The 17,643-nt window shown below is 47.2% G+C and overlaps 1 protein-coding gene across 6 annotated transcripts in view; it reads right to left on the reverse strand.

The window, feature by feature from the left end:
• FGF13 (fibroblast growth factor 13) overlaps positions 1 to 14,160 on the reverse strand; it is a 235,754-nt gene extending 221,594 nt beyond the window's left edge. Inside the window, exons 1-2 of one of the 6 annotated variants that reach the window (XM_083595640.1) lie at positions 13,823 to 14,160; positions 3,543 to 3,792 (exon numbers count right to left, since the gene is read on the reverse strand). In XM_083595640.1, coding sequence (XP_083451766.1) covers positions 3,543 to 3,591 — 49 coding nt within the window. In that variant the 5' untranslated portion in view covers positions 3,592 to 3,792; positions 13,823 to 14,160. Of the gene's footprint in view, positions 1 to 3,542; positions 3,793 to 4,253; positions 4,348 to 13,822 lie in introns of those variants that run through there. The other 5 variants (XM_083595639.1, XM_083595638.1, XM_083595644.1 and 2 more) reach the window with 5 other exon arrangements.
• Positions 14,161 to 17,643: the final 3,483 nt, after the last annotated feature.

Here is a 17,643-nt window from a genome sequence, read left to right on the forward strand (position 1 = left end):
GATTCAGAGCTCAGAATATGCCTGTCCTGAGTTAGTTCATCTTAAGGAAGGCAGTTCTAAGTCGAGCCCAGTCAAGCTCCACCTACCACTGACATCAAGCTATGACTGGCCGAATGTGTGAATGGGCCACTGTAAATATATAACACCACAGACATAACCTCACATCATTTAAAATGCAACACTTCTCTGTGCAAAATCATTTTCAGACATGCAGCTGCCAGACGTCCAGCAGATGGTGGTGACGTCTGGAGAAGTGATGCACTGTTGTATTTGCTGAAGCATTCCTACTAACTTTTCATACTATTTGACTTTGTTTTGATGGAGTCTGTCTGGAAATTGTCATACTACGTGCAGCCAACCCTTCGGAATGATTAGGTGCATTAGGTGCACAGCATGTTGCAGTCCACGCTTTAAGGACCACAGGACTGGGTTTATTAAGGAGCATGTGCTGAGATGTTAAGAAATTTATATTTAAGGACACTGAATAACGTTCATAATGGTGATTATGTCATGCAGCAAACCGGTCTGCCCAGCACAGGAAATAATGTACAGGGGAGGGAGAGTTTATCTGGGACTACAGTGGAACCAAAATTCTTGAAAAAGGCAAGAAGGAATAATCAACAACCCAGCCCACTAGCAAGTCCCCAACTACATGCATTGCTTCTCACGCTATTTTAATACAGAATTCCAAAAACAGCCATGACTGGGTCCGTGCAATGAATGTTAAACAGCAATAAATAATAATAATAATAATAATAATAATAATAATAATAATAATAATAATAATAGCAAATCAGGTCTGAAAAAGTCTGGTCAACACAGGGCTGACTTCAGCGGAGTTCTACTCAGAGCAGACAAATTAAAATTAACGGAGTTAATCACCTCCATAGATTTCAATGACTTTACTCTGTGTATGACGAACAGCGGGCGGGAGGAACCTAGAAGGGCATTGTTTCACCCGTGAAAACTCCGGGAAGAATCATTCTAACAACTGATACAAGGAAGAAGATAAAAAGAATACCAGACAAATTGGGGGTGGTAAAGGCTGGCCAGAAAACATCACGCGGACAGTTAGATAAATCAGCCCCACCATGCACATACTCGGCTCTCCAGAGCAAAAGGAGCTAGAAACAGATATCAAAAGTACGGCATACATTGATACTGAATTAACGGGGGGGGGGGGAGAGTCAAATTGTACAGTTGGAACTAGAAAGGTTACAAAGGGAGGATGCATCTAAAATCAACACCCTCGTCCCGCAAGACAACTTGTTCAAGCTGTTTCGGGAACGTAGGAGTAGAGTATCCACTCATTGTAACAATAAGGTTGTATGTTGATTTAACACGCACACTCATCTCTGTATTCATCTTCACTGAAAAACGACACCTGGCCAAACGGTAACTTTATAATGCCCCTCCTCCCCAAAAATAGATGTCGCCTATAATGCTCAACACCAATCTGTTTGTCCGCAAACCACTTAGACTAAATGAGGAGTGAGGAATGGAAGCAGATCTTGAGTCCAGGCAGAGGCTAGTAGTGGGAATACAACAGTTTAGCCACCACCAACCCACAAAGGGTTTTTGGCATAACCATGCTGTGTAGCCTGAGATGCGAACGATTTTCATTAGGCCCTAATTTGTTTATTTTTCGAGGTATGTGCGTCTGAACCACTGGCTCCTGGTCACCCGGGTGCAGGCAGGGTCATGCACGTACAAACTGCTGCAGAATCAGTAGCACACCCGGATAAAATCATAATAAAAATCCCCAGCCTGGAGATGTTTCATTTCAAGAAGCAAAATTTAAAAAGCTCCGTGAGCTCGCGCGTGCCCGTGAGCGCGCGCTGTATAATAGGAGGGATTAGAGGCTGGTGCACCAAACGTGTGTGTCTGTGTGCATGTTAAATTTAGTAAGGTTAAATATAGCAAGGGAGATGGCAATGGACACCCTTGCACCAACCTCGTGCGCGTGGAACAGATTGTTTGGGAAGCATCGCTCGCTACTCTTCCCCACAACACACACATACACACAGAGGTAATACGCGCGCGCGCGCACTCCTCATTCCAATTTCCCTTGCTCTCTCCCAGGCCCAGCCCACGAAGAGCTTTGGTCTACCTTCCGTGCTAGTGGGGCTGTCTATGAAAGTAATCCGCTGGCGCTAACTCTTACAGTCCTCATCTCCATTCCTGTCCCCGCCCCCCGCCCCAACTCTATTTTGTCTCCATGGCAATTGTTATGCATTCAAAAGAAGAAGAAAAGCAATCCAGTCCCTTGCATGGGGAAAAGCTTGAAAGTCAGTGTGGGTTTGGGGAGTGGCTGAGAGAGGGAAGATAAGATGCAAAGCATCACATGTCCTCTTTCGGACACATGCAACCTTCGGTGGACAATTTGCAAGAAGCCCCCCACCTCGCCGCACCACCAGCCTTCCACCCCTGTCCCCCGCTTCTTTGCACGAGCTGTATCTAAACGCCCAGGCCACCTGGCCTGAAAGGGGCTATGACCATAATATCCTATTGTTTCCTCTCCAATGTGGGCTGGAATAACCCACACGGACGGATGCGCTAGTAGATGGGCTCCAACACCAGGTAGTTAAACGGCCCTCTTTTGCATAGAGTTGCCGGGGGGAGGGGGCGGCGGTGCCAGAAAGGACACGAGGGGTGGTGGTACCCCATGTCTCTCCTCCATCTGTGGCACCTCTGAAGATCCCTGGGAATGTTGCAGGGTTATTTGGCAGGGAGCAAGTAACAGGGCGAGAGAGACGCGTGTGAAGACTTCTGACTTTTGCCAAGCACCGCATGAGTGAGCATCGCCGGCTATGTTCGCTGCTACTACCCACCCCAGGAGGAGGGGGGAATGGCACGTTTCCCTTGCGCGCATACGCGCAAACACACACACACCACACGCCCCACATATATCAGGCTACAGCCCCAGCCCCAATTGCTACCACCAATATGATAATTACAAAGAAATAAAGGAGGATGTACTATGCGGGGTTGATATTCCCACACTTCCTGGTACCTCCAGATCTGTTGCAGAACACGGGAGCCGGCGAGGCACATGCTGCCTCTCCCCGCGGCTCTCGCACACAAAGGAAGGCACCCCAACTGTCAGCGCCAAGGAAGACACTGCAGCATTAGAAAAGGTCTACCTCCACCCCCAAATGTGGTTTTCCCGCCCTTCACAATGCTGGAAAGAGGGAGGTAGAAGAGGACCTGTCAAGCCCAAACACCTTGGGAAGCCAGCCCCCACCCACCCAGGCAAAATAAAATAAAATAATGCCTTAAAGCAGGTGAACTGGGGGAAATAGGAAAGAGGCTTCCGTTGTCCCATTTATTCTCCCCCTCCCGTTCTTTCTTCCCAGAGCTCAGTACGGAAAGGGAAAGGCAGAAAGAGAGACAAAGGAAATTCTGGAGAGGAGGGGGGTGTATAGACAAAGGAGTGTTGCGCGGGGTGGGGGGCTGTGGAGAATGCAGGAGGAAGAGGAGGAGAAGGGGTCGGCAAAACACACAGAGAGAGACACACGCACACACCTGGCCGGGCCCCTTACCTTTAGATGCATCTTTCTCTTCCTTTGACTTGATCACCTTCCCGCTCATAGATCCCAGTTTGGTTGTAAAATCCCCCCAAGAGACCTCGTGTGGACAATCCGACTGGACTTCCAGAAAATGCAGGCAGTGGATGGAGATATGTGGACGGAGCGATGAGAGCGCCTTCTTTTCCCCCCACCTTTCTTTTGTGGGTAAACGAAGAGGGGGTTGGAGAGAGGAGGGAAATCCTAAAAGCAAAATGTATTTTTTCTTAAAAAATAATAAATAAAAAAGGAAGGGGACGGGGGGAAGAAGAGAAGGGAAAGAGGGGAAGAAAGGAAGAATCAGGAGGAAATCTTGATGGCTCCTCGTGCTTTTTCCTGGTGCAGGAGGGTTCTTAAAGCCCACCACCACGGCCAAAGACTGTATTGAACCTGCTGGCTGGTGCTGTCTCTCTCCCCCCTCCTGCCTAGTACAGGAGAAAGGGGGGCAGTGAAAGCGAGGGGGGTCCCCTGGACATCCGCAGGATTCTCCCTCGCCTTGGCTGGGAGGTTTGCAAGAGACAAAAGCAGTTTGCTGCCTCTCTCTCCCCCGCCAGAGATTCCCTCTCCTCCTTCCACCTTTCCCAGGCAGCAGGAGAGGAGGAGGAGGGGACCACCACTCCTAATAGTTCCAGCCCACCCCCACCCCCACCCCCCAGATGCTACTGGCAGGCAGAAAATTACACACACCTCTCTTGTTCTCCCCACTCAAGCAAAGGGCGGTGGGGTTGCCGCTTGGGGGAGGGAGCGTGCAATCTCCCTGCCTCCCCCCGCTCCTACACACACGATTCTTGTAAAAGTCTAGGGAGGTGTTGGAAGAAACGAAGGGGGGGTCATTACACTGCAGAGAGGGGCGTGGATAAAACTTGCAGGGTTTCTTTTCAAACACAGGAGAGTCGCTCAACAAATTGTATGTTCAGGTAGGGAGAATAGCTATGGGCAAAGCTGTTCCCCAGGTGGAGAGAGAGGCGCTACCTGTTGGGTCTGGAGTAAAAGAGGGATGGGCGGGGGCTGCTTCTGCATGGCCAAAAAAGAAAGGAGAGCAAATGCGTAATAAAAGAGGGTTTCGAATTTGCATGAAATTTGCATAGCAACGCAATGCTCCTCCATAGGGAAGCCTATGACCTGTGTGCCTGCTCTCCAGGTTCTGAATGTGGAGGAGCAACTTCCAAGGGCTGCCTTGCCCTCCCTTCTTGATCTTTAAGGCAGACTTCAACCCAGCATCTCTTCCAACCAAGGACACCTTCCAATAAAGGGCTGGACTCTAAGAGAGGGTTGGCCTCTGTTAGGGAAGGCGGAATTTTACCTCCCTGGGACAGCGGAAGTAAAGAATCCAAGACAGCAATCCTATTGGGCATGCTGGACTGGTGGTAAGTCCCATTACACACCATGGAGACATGCCTAGGATCATGCTGTTATTTCACAGTGGGTGAAGAGGGCAAAATACCACACCACCTGCACCCAGCTGCTTAGCTCAATATCTGGAAGGCATTAATGCCTTTAATTTTCAGCTGCAACCACCCTGTGTGGATTTAAGAATTCACTAAACCAGAGGGTAGATTTACACCAAGGGAAGGAGGAAGAAACTCTAGGACTACTTTTTTGAATGGGGCTTTGATGAGACCCAAGCTGGAATTGTGGACCTTCACAGCTTCCTTTTTACCCATCCCCTTTCACCTTCATCAAGTTTTCATCTTACAGCTGAAGAAAATGCAAACAGCTCCAGGTTTTGGGGCTGCTCAGGCAAGACACCCTCCATGGGACCCCCTTCCTCAGTGAGGCTCCCACTTCACTTCCATTGTCGCCATCCACTGCCCCACCTCTTCCTCACCATTGCAGCCTCTTGCTTGCTTGCCAGTTAGAGTGCCAATGAGCAAGAGGGCTGAGACATCTCTGGCTCCTCAACATCACTGCTCCTGTTACCTGGGCAAGAGCAAGAGGAGGGTGAAGCAAGGAGGCTGCAGTGGTGAAGAGGAGGCCCAGTCCCAGGAGGCTCTTGTTAGCAGCCCCCAGGAAATGCCTGGCTGTGCTGACTCTTGATGTCATGCAGCCCCTGAAGCCAACAGAACCAAAGCCGAACAGAGGAGTTGGAAAGGTCTACCAAGGCAAGAACCATGAGGATAAGTATCCACAACACTTGTTCTCCCACTGCTTGTGAATTCTTCTTCCTAATTAAGAAAGGGGGGGAATAGTGTTTGCCATCCTTTCCCCCCCCAGGTAAGTCCCCATCCAACAGAATGGTAGGACTTGCCAAGTCACCTGGGTGAAAAGAATCCTTAGGTTATGTATTGTCCACGCCTTTAGCCGTAAACAAATTATGAAAAATCTGGATTTTAAAATTCTTTAAGTGGTACGTGTGTGTGTGTGTGTGTGTGTGTGTGTGTGTGTGTGTGACTTTGATGAGTTGAGGAAGTTCTCCAATCCTGGACACACATCTTGGTGTTCAGCCATGATGAATGGCTTCCAAAGGTAACATCATCTTCATCTTTAATGCCAAATAACTCCCCAAGAAGGATGTTGAGCATTTTCTTAAAGAGGAAAAGAAAAGTGATGATTACCTTTGGTGTCACTGAACGTGCATTTTGGAGGAGGCAGAGCTGCGTCCTCCACTCAAAGTCTTGCATTGCAAAACTTAAAATGCAAATTTTGACTGGATTTGAATGCATGCTGAGCTTCTCTTGGCTGATATTCTGAAGTCAGTCAATAAATCACTTTATGCCTAAAACAGCAATCTTCCATTAATCCCAGGGGTGTGAAAGCTTTTTTTTCAAACTGAGGGCCACATTCCTCTCCAAGTGACCTTCTGGGGGCCATATGCCGGTGACAAGTGGGGATGGATGCAAAAGTGGGCAGGGCAACTAATGTGAATTATACCTTTGTTCAGTAGGCTGCTTTCTGCCCATGCTCACACAACCTTTTCTGCCCTCCATGCAGGCAAGCAAAAGGCATGATCAGAGTTCAAGGACACAGTCCAGCCTGGCAAAAGCACTTGGGATGAAAAGCAAGACCAGAGCATGGATTGTAGAGATGAGGGGTGACTTGGGGCAAGTTTGAAGGGCCAGATAGAGATAGCCTGCAGGCCTGAGGTTCCCCATTCTCAATCTACTCTGATGCCCTCCTCCAATAATGGGCATGTGTCCTACTTTGCAGAATGCAATCCTCTATTTTATGGACTGTCCAGTCCAAGTTTGGTTTAAGGATAATGGATCATAAGAAGGGAGAGCAGCTGGATCCATTAAGTTGCCCATTCACAGTCAGCACCTAGGACAGCAGACAATGTCTGCTTATGTGGGCTGATCCACATAACTATATGGTATATAGGTAGCTGCAGAGGTTTTTTTTTAATAAGCTGGAACTCACTGGAACACAATGCCAGCACCTCTCAATTGGGCATCATTGCCATTATAAGAGAACAAGGGAGGTGTTCATGGTGAGTTCTGACACCTCTTTTTCTAGAAATATAGCACTGAAGGTAGGTAGGTAGGTAGGTAGGATCATAGAATTGCAGAGTTGGTAGGTGCCACAAGGGTCATCTAGTCCAACCCATCGCAAGGCAGGAATCTTGCACCCAATGTGGTCCTCAAACCCACAACCCTGAGATTAAGGGGTCTCATGCTCTACCAGTTGAGCTATCTGATAGATGACAGCTGCCTTGTTATCTGACGGAAGCAATCTTTATCTGGTTCTGTATGCATACATTTCACACACTGAAACAATGAGGAGGTTGAAGGGGAGGGAATAACACTTTTTAATGGTTTGTCTTTACATGTTGCCCTAAAGAGAGGCCATCCCGCCTGCAGAAGAGTGAAGGGAGAAGACCTCATCTGAAATGGCATCTAATGTCTCCAGCTACTTATACTAAGAATAATCACCTTTTGTGTTAAACAGTGTCACCTGATTAACTGGAGGTGTCTTATTAATTGATGCAAACTTCAAAAGAAGATTAAAACAGATTAAAAATTGCAGCCTTAGAGAGGGAACGATGTGGGTTGCTACTAGAGGACACTAGGAATGCTCCAAACGCATGCAATTCATATCTCAATAGTTCTTTTGAAGGTTTCCCAGCTTGAGTTTTAAGAATGTGTATCAGAAATTATACACATGCCTCAGATTTTTGCATCAGTGGAGAAGGGTTGTAAGTAGTGGCCCCTCAAAAGAGGTAAGCGCACAAGAACATAAGGAGAGCCTGCTGGATCAGGCCAGTGGCTCATCTAGTCCAGCATCCTGTTCTCACAGTGGCCAACCAGATGCCCCCATGGGAAGCCCGAAAGCAGGATCTGAACACAAAACCATCTCTCTCCTCCTGTGGTTTCCAGCAATGGGTATTCAGAAACATTGCTTCCTCTGGCCATGGCTGCAAGGTCAAGCCCAGCGGCTCACCTCATCCAGCGTCCTGTTCTCACAGCAGACCTGATGCCTATTTTAAGCCCGCAAGCAAGACTTGAGTGGAACTGTAGCTCTCCTACACTGACCTGCACTGCTAGTTGAATGTAGCCCACTCAATGAGCCCTGCAGTCTGCCAGACACAAGAGGCACCACATGTGGTTGGTGAATTGTTTAATGGGTCACAAGCTTTGCAGGCAAGAGCTAGAATCTGATCTAATTAATGGCTGGCTACATGTGCATAGGATATATGCTCGCACTACCCAACCCTTCCTGCTCTGTCCCTTCCCAGCCTTTCAGGAAGCACCAGCATTTTAAGAGTGTTGGATAATGATAAGGAGGCGTGGATGTTCCCAGCTGATGTCATCCATCTCCTGGCCAATCACAATCAATGGGGTCTTTCTGCTTCATTGCCCCATTTGCTGTATGAAAGTCAGAACCCCCAATAGTCTGACCCAGGCACAATGTCACAGACAGAATTTAATGAGCAGGAAACATTTGCCTTCTGGAGCTGTCTGGAGCTAGGCAGCAATTAATTCATAGACCACAGCAGAGCTGCATAAGATGTCAGCCACCACAAGCCCTTTCAGTCTGCTTGCTTTTTTCTTTTCTTCTTTTCTTTTTAAAATATTTAGCACTCCCAGAACATTTCCATATCTGGAGCATGGTTTTCTGCAGATCACAAAGGCACATATTTTGGTATGGTTTTATTAAGGGTCTAATTCCAGGAATGGTTGGATACAGCCACCTCGGTCTGGTCAATGCCTGGATAGGAGATCACCCAGGATCCCAGTGGGACACTACTTTGAGTTCCATAATGTTAGAAAGTTGAGATACGAGTATCATAGTCTTATATTCCAATACTTATCTCAGGTCTCCACATATCAGTCCTTCTGTAGCCAAAAGGGCATTTGCCAATGCACAATAGACTGTAAGAAGAGCCGTACTGGATCAAGCCAAAAGGGGGTCCATCTAGTCTAGCACCCTCTTCTCACAGTGGCCAACAGATGCCCATGGAAACCCCTGAAGCAGGACTCTCCCCACTTGTAATCCTCAGCAACTGGTATTCATCCGCCCATTCCAACAGTGAAGGTGTAATATACGGATTGGGGCTAGCAGCCATGGAGAGCCTTCTACTCCATGGATTTGTCTAATTCTCTTTAAAAGCCACCCAGGTTGGTGGCCATCACTGTCTCTTGCTGTGTGGTACAACAATGCGCTATGTGAAGAAGGCCTTCCTTTTGTCTGTTATGAATCTTCCAACATTCCTCTTCATTGGGTGGCTCTATGTTCTAGTGCAATGAGAGAAGGAGAAAAAAACTTTTCTCTACCCACTTTCACCATACCATGTGTTCTGTTATACATTTATTTAATGTCTCCCTTACTCAAAGTGTAAGAAGGCTTGGTGAAACCCTTAAGTTAGCAGAAACACAGAAAATCTTTAGAAGGCAACTCCAAAACAGCCCAATGGGAACTGAGCATGCTCTATGGCCACAGAGTAGGACAGTCGGTAGAGCATAATCTCAAGGGCCATGGTTTTGAATCCCATGTTGGGCAAAAGATTCCTGCATTGCAGAGGGTTGGACCAGATGACCCTTGTGGTCACTTTTAATTCTACATTTCTATGATTCTATGAAGTAGGGTTGACCTCTTTATCCAGGACATGCCCTCTTTTTCATGGATATGTAAAATAGTCATCATAGAGATCCATAATTAAAAGCAGACATCAGCAAATGTATCCTCCCTTTTTTCCTCTTTAAAATACGGTAACCCTACACTGGCCACTGTGGGGCAGGGGACATGGAAAACTGAAAAAAAGCAGAACAGAGGAGCTAGAATCATAAACAGCAAAACTTTGCACTGCAACATTCTTTTGCAGCCCTCACTTGTCACCCTGAATTTGGAGAAGAGCCATTGTACTCGGTATAATAACAAAGAGAGAGAGTTTATAACACATATTTTAGTGCCAAATAGTCTTTCAGTCATTAACACAGCCACTTTTAGATGTCTAAATCTGGGGTGGGGTATAGGTGTTTTTCTTCCTGTTATTGAAAGCCTTTGGAACCAAGCAAAGTTGGACCAGGAGGTGAGAGCCAGGAATGATGAAATGATGTGAGCATCAGACAAGAGCAAGAGATAGGACACTGGATCAAATCTCTGCTCAGCTAGGAAGCTTACTGGGTGACCTTGGGCTAATGGCTCCTTCTCAGCTTCACCTACATTGCAAGGTTGTTAGGGGAGGATAAAATTGAGAGGGTGGGCAGGGTTAGGCTGAGCTCCTGCCCTGCAGGGAAGGGCAGGTTTCAAATAAGAAATAAGAGTAAATAATAATAACAACAAATATTTTTTTAAAAAAATAAATAAATACCCAGAACAAACTTAGTTGGGCTCTAAGGTGCTACTGGACAATTTTTTATTTTTTATTTCGACTGTGTCAGACCAACACGGCTACCTACCTGAACAAATAAAATTGTGTTTTCTGTTTGGGACACCTTGATAAGAATCAGAATGACACTCTTTACAGGTGGTGGCAAAGATGGCACATTGCGCTTCAGAGAGTGCTAGCTGATTGCTCTCAACAGCTATTTCTTTCTTCCTGAAAGCTGACATGCTTCTCCACACACACTTCCCACAACAAACTCGGCTAAGGATGATGTGATATAAGAACATGCTTTATACTAAGCCAGGCTTCTGATCCAGCAAACTTAGTATTGTCCACACAGCAGGCAACTGTTCTTCAGGGTTTCAGGTAGGAAAATTGCAGCCCTACCTGGAGATGACGGGGATTGAATCTGAGACCTTCTGCATACACAGCAGATGCTCTACCACCAGGGGTTGGCAACCTAAGGCCCATGGGCCACAAGCAGCCCACGGGGGTCATTTAACTGGCCCATAAGCCACCCCAAAACCAAGCTGCCCACTCGGCGAGTCCCAGTGTGCTGCGCTAAACCAGCACAGTGTGGTGCGGGGACTCGCTTCCGCAGCACTGGAAATCACGTCTGCGCAGACGCAGACACTGGAAATCGCAAGTGCGCACGCTCACGCACGCGAGCAATCTGGCCCATGGAGGGATCTCTGCTTGAGTGAATCAGCCCATGCGAGGTAAACCTTGCCAATCCTTGCTCTGCCACTAATGTGTGGCTGAAGGAGCAGTGGTTCAGGGTTGAAGACCCATTGCTATTACTCCAGCAGGGTCCCAGCAGACTTTCTGGCTCCAATTTCCTTCAGCCACTCAATTAGCAGGAAAGTGAGTTTTTTAGCCTCTGGAAATAAATCTTCTCACCCTTTGAGCTGCTTGGAACCAATTGGAGCTGATTGGAGGGGAGGAGTTTTTGTTTTTGCTCTTGTTCTTGTTTTTATGTAGTTTGTGTTCTCGTTTTGTATTTCTATGTTGTTAACTGCCCTGTGATCTTCAGATGAAGGATGGTATGCATATTTAATAAATCATCATCATCATCAAGGAGTTGATTTAGCCTCTTATTGGCTCCTAGGGTCACTCTGGAGAAGGAGCCCAGGAAGAACACAGAGCACGGATTGTTCTGTGTGCTCCAAAGCACACAGGAACAGTGAAAACACCAGGTGCTTCAGTTTCAGGAGAGTGGCTGCAAGTTCTGCTGCGAACAATAGGACCTCAAGAAAAACATGACTTACACCACTCTGAAAGAATATATCAGAGCACTTCCAAACTGTCCATTCTACTGCAGAGAAAATAGTAGCAACATGTGGACATCTGTACTGGTGACTGCAATGCATTCCTAATTATAATATTATTGCATAATATTAAAGGGTTGCTTAATCTTAGAAGGGTGTGTTGTGTGGCTGTGACTATCCTGCACTTCTGAATTTTCCATGCATGGTGTCATGGTAGTCAGGAATGGATTCATCTTACATTTTACTGAAATTCTACAAACCACTGCAAAAAGGGCATCAGGGATCAAATCTCCCCATCACCCCTACATTTTCCATCCCAACCCTTTCTGCTGTTATTCCATGATTCAAGCGAAGCCATCCCCAATTCAGGATTGCATTTCATTTGCTGCTGGAGAGGGCGGGGTTGTTGACAAACACAAGGAGTCTGGAAGACTAGAGAGTCTCTAGTAAGAGAGTCATGGAACAAAGACGGTTAAATGTTACAGCACAAACAGAAGTGTTTTCTTTGAGAGGCAGGGAGGCAAAGATTTGTCACTCCAAGGCCAGGATATCTTGCCTCATTGCCCTCCCCTTTTAAGAAAGCTTAAAAAAAATACTTTGCATAAAAGGGCACCAGGGCAAAATGATGGGGTGAGACTTCAGCTGCCCATCATCTTAAGAGAATCTATATTTGTAAATTAGCATTTGAAAATCTAGTGAAAATCTGTGTCATGGGCCAGGGTCCCACATCCTTTATGTACCTAGCAATGCAACCCAAACATGATCAGGTGGTTGGGAAACCTCCTCCAGAAGGAAAGTTTGAAAGCATTTGAATAACTTTTTATTTTACTTGGAGTGGCGGGCAGCATAGCACCACAGGAAGCTGCCTCGTGCTGCCTCAGACCCTTGGTATTGTCTACACTGACTGGCAGCAGCTCTCCAGGGTTTCAGGCAGGGTTTTCTCCCATCCGTAGCTGGAGATGTTGGAGACTGATGCTGTGACCTTCTGCAGGTAAAGCAGATGCTCTGCTTCAGCAATGAGGGACAGGACAGCACTGAGAGAGCTTCTCGGTGGATGTGGAGAAAATGGCTATGCTACAAGGACTTTTCCCCTCTGTCTCTCAAATCTGCAAGAACTTAGGATCTGTCGTAACTGGAATAAAGGGCGGGTGATTCAAGTCAGACAAAGAAAGGACTTCTTCACCTGTACAGTTATTGAAATTCAAGGCAGAGATGGCCACTAGCTTAGAGGGAATTTGGGGCAGTCTTTGCCAACTTGGCATCCTCCCGGTGCTTTGGGCTACAATTCCCATCAGCCTCCACCAGCACTGGTTGGCAAAGATTGATTCTGGGGGAAAACACAGAGGGGGAAGAGAGTTGGCCACAAGCTACGAGAGTTAAATGGACCCTCCATATTTAGAATCAGTATATCCCGAATGCTGCTTTCCAAATGGGCAACAGCAGGAGATATTCACCACCACCCACTCCTTGCTGGCTTCCCAAGGCCACAGTAGAAAGAAGGATCTGGTCAGACCCAACCAGACTATCCTTATCCTCTTTGTAATTCCAATTAAAAGTAGAGACCTCACCTTGCCAACAAAGGTCCGTATAGTAAACGCTATGGTTTTCCCAGTAGTGATGTATGGAAGTGAGAGGTGGACCATAAAGAAGGCTGATTGCAGAAGAATGGATGCTTTTGAATTATGGTGCTGGAGGAGACTCTTGAGAGTTCCATGGACTGCAAGAAGATCAAACCTATCCATTCTTAAGGAAATCAGCCCTGAGTGCTCACTGGAAGGACAGGTCCTGAAGCTGAGGCTCCAATATTTTGGTCACCTCATGAGAAGACAAGACTCCCTGGAAAAGACCCTGATGTTGGGAAAGATGGAGGGCACAAGGAGAAGGGGACGACAGAGGACGAGATGGTTGGATAGTGTTCTCGAAGCTACCAGCATGTGTTTGACCAAACTGTGGGAGGCAGTGGAAGACAGAAGTGCCTGGCATGCTCTGGTCCAGGGGGTCACGAAGAGTCGGACACGACTAAACGACTAAACAACAACAATTCCAATTAAACCACAAGGGAATTATGCGAGGGGGAGATAGAAGCTTGTAAAGAACCTATATAAACAGTGCAAAAACCAAAGATACTTTTTCATGTTCTTCCCTGGATGCACCTGCTTTTTATTTTCTTTCAAAGTTGGATCCAGTTCACCCAAACAACGCTCCACCACCACTGTGTCACCTACCTTAATCCGAGAAAGGGCCGTGAGCTGTGTGCCTTAGAAGCTATTCCTGGCCAGGAGTTCCAGTGCTCTACAGAAGTAAAAATCCTGAATTAATCCCATGCGTTTAGCATGTGTTTAAAAATTCCCAAGAACAATGGCACAAAAACAAAACAAAACACAAATCTCTGTCTTTAAAAAAAAACACAACTCCTTCTCCCAGTTTCCCGTGGCCTTGGGAAAACACTCCAGAGGAACAACTCTCTGAATCTGGTAGACCGTGGGGAAGGGGAGGTTGACAGAAGAACGACCCATGCAGTAAAAAGGGTCAGAGACCTGCCATGCCCAGCCAAAGAAGGGGCAAGTCACAGGGTTTCTCCAGCAGCTATTTTTAGTGAAACAGAATTCCTCAAGTTGTTTTGACTTCCCAAGTTGCTCTTCTCTAAGTGCTGGAGAAGGCAGCTGTGCATCCAGATCATCTTACAGCATGGAGGATCCCTTTCAGAGCCAAAGTTGGAGAGGAGAGGCCCCAGGAAGAGACGAATGGTCAGGGGTGCTGTCAAGAAAGGGCATTAGGGCAGCCGTCCATAGCTCCCCTTGGAGGAGGGCCAACAAAAGCGCTGGTTTGCCACATTTTGAACACATGCCCACCACAGTGATGCATACGTATGTACACACAGAGAGTGTTCAGTTTCTTAAAGCATACCACAACAAATGAAGGGACTCACTCAGCTGCATGCCTTGAGGTAGACCAGCTGTAGAACCTCACTCTAAAAGTACAGTGATACCTCTGGTTAAGATCTTAATTTGTTGTGGAGGTCTTAACTTGAAACTGTTCTTAACCTGAAGCACCACTTTAGCTAATGGGGCCTCCCACTGCTGCAGCGTGATTTCTGTTCTCATCCTGAAGCAAAGTTCTTAACCCGAGGTACTACTTCTGGGTTAGCGGAGTCTGTAACATGAAGCGTCTGTAACCCGAGGTACCACTGTATGTATATATGTTTGTTAATTTTTGAGAATACAGCTGTAAAAGGTCAATCAGATGTGCAAATCCGGCAAAGGGGGGAAAAACCACTCATAACTGTGACCGTGATTGTGACTGAGTGAGGTACAGGGGTTGTTTATATTGCTGTCTTCTTCTTAAATATTAAATATGGAACAATGAGACAGAGTTTACATTTCTCTTTAACCACCCCATTGTACTCTCAGGACCCTCACTATCTGCTTCTGAGTTTTCTGGGAGCACCAGGCTGGTCATTGCCAATGGGCCTTTTGGCCTCATTTCAACAGAGCTGCTTCTGAAGGTCACGGTACATAGAATCACAGAGTTGGAAGGGACCGCAAGGGCCATCTAGTCCAACCCCCTGTAAAGCAGGAATATTTTGCTCAGCTTGGGGCTTGAACCCACACCCCTGGAATTAAGAGTCTCGTGTTCTGCCATCTGAACTCTCTCATTCCCCATCCTTTTTGGCGTCTGCCGACAGGTGCAAAAGAGAAACTTGGATCAGTGTTAGTGATGGCAAATATAGGAGCAGCGGAAAGAAACAGTCCCAGAAATGGCAGGCACTCCTGCTGTCTAAGATCCTATGAAAGAGAGAGAGAGAGAGAGAGAGAGAGAGAGAGAGAGAGAGAGAGAGAACAGCTGTGATTGGTACTGTTCTGGCCTGACCAAGACTGATGGGAGTTCTTCTAATAATAACAATAATAATAATAATTTATTATTTATACCCCACCCATCTGGCTGGGTTTCCCCAGCCACTCTGGGCAGCTTCCAACAGAATATTAAAATACAATAGTCTAATAAACATTAAAAGCTTCCCTAAACAGGGCTGCCTTCAGATGTCTTCTAAAAGTCTGGTAGTTGTTTTTCTCCTTGACATCTGGTGGGAGGGTGTTCCACGGGGCGGGTGCCACTACCAAGAAAGCCCTCTGTCTGGTTCCCTGTAACTTGGCTTCTCACAGTGAGGGAACTGCCAGAAGGCCCTCGGCACTGGACCTCAGTGTCCAGGCAGAACAATGGGGGTGGAGACAATCCTTCAGGTATACTGGACTGAGACCGTTTAGGGCTTTAAAGGTCAGCACCAACACTTTGAATTGTGCTCGGAAACATATTGGGAGCTAATGTAGGTCTTTCAAAACTGGTGTTACATGGTCTCGGCGGCCGCTCCCAGTCACCAGTCTAGCTGCCACATTCTGGATTACCTTCAAAGGTAGCCCCACATAGAGAGCATTACAGTACAGTGGTACCTCAGGTTAAGTACTTAATTCGTTCCAGAGGTCCGTTCTTAACCTGAAACTGTTCTTAACCTGAAGCACCACTTTAGCTAATGGGGCCTCCTGCTGCTGCCACGCCGCTGGAGCCCGATTTCTGTTCTTATCCTGAAGCAAAGTTCTTAACCTGAAGCACTATTTCTGGGTTAGTGGAGTGTGTAACCTGAAGTGTATGTAACCTGAAGCATATGTAACCCGAGGTACCACTGTAGTCCAAGCAAGAGATAACTAGAGCATGCACTACTCTGGCGAGACAGTCCGTGGGCAGATAGGGTCTCAGCCTGCATACCAGATGGAGCTGGTAAACAGCTGCCCTGGACACAGAATTGACCTGCGCCTCCATGGACAGCTGTGAGTCCAAAATGACTCCCAGGCTGCACACCTGGTCCTTCAAGGGCACAGTTAACCTATTCAGGACCAAGGAGTCCTCCACACCTGCCCGCCTCCTGTCCCCCAAAAACAGTACTTCTGTCTTGTCAGGATTCAACCTCAATCTGTTAGCCACCATCCATCCTCCAACTGCCTCCAGACACTCACACAGGACATCCACCGCCTTCACTGATTCTGATTTGAAAGAGAGGTAGAGCTGGGTATCATCCGCATATTGATGAACACCCAACCCAAACCCCCTGATGATCTCTCCCAGCGCCTGCATGTAGATGTTGAAAAGCATGGGGGAGAGGACAGAGCCCTGAGGAATCCCACAAGTGAGAGCCCAGGGGTATGAACACTCATCCCCCACCACCACTTTCTGCACACAGCCCAGGAGGAAGGAGTGGAAACACTGTATAACAGTGCCCCCAGCTCCCAGCCCCTCAAGATGGTCTAGAAGGATGTTATGGTTGATGGTATCAAATGCTGCTGAGAGATCCAGCAGAACTAGGAAACAGCTCTCACCTTTGTCCCTAGCCCACTGGAGATCATTGACCAGTGCAACCAAGGCAGTTTCAGTCCCATGATGGGGCCTGAATCCCGACTGGAAAGGATCCAAATGGTCCACTTCTTCCAGGCATGCCTGGAGTTGTTCAGCAACCACTCGCTCACTCACCTTGCCCAAGAATGGAAGATTTGAGACTGGGTGATAGTTGGCCATATTGGCCTCATCTAAAGATAGTTTCTTAAGAAGTGATTTGATAACTGCCTCTTTCAGCGGGTCTGGGAAGGCTCCCTCACAGAGAGAAGCATTTACCACCCCACGAAGGGCAAGGATCAAGGAGACAAGTGGTTGGTTTCACTCGTCCAAGCAGCCTGTCCACATCCACGGAGGTAACAAATTGGAATTGATCCCATGCAACTTGAATAGACAGGACTCTAGCATTCTCCCACCCCGGCCCTGCTCCCACGGTGGAGTCTACCTCTTCCCGAATCTGAGCAACTTTATCTGCAAAAAACTTTGCAAAATCATTGCAGGAGATCATGTGGCCCGTACTGGGCCCCGATGGAGCAGGTGGTTCTGATAGATTGTGAACCACCTGGAAAAGTCTCCTGCTGCTGTTTTCTGCAGATGCAATAGAGGCGGTAAAGAATGTCTTCTTCACCGTCACTATCGCCACTTGGTAGGCTCAACATTGAGC

Source organism: Podarcis filfolensis, assembly GCF_964270895.1.
Source record: "Podarcis filfolensis genome assembly, chromosome: Z".
NCBI lineage: Eukaryota > Metazoa > Chordata > Lepidosauria > Squamata > Lacertidae > Podarcis > Podarcis filfolensis.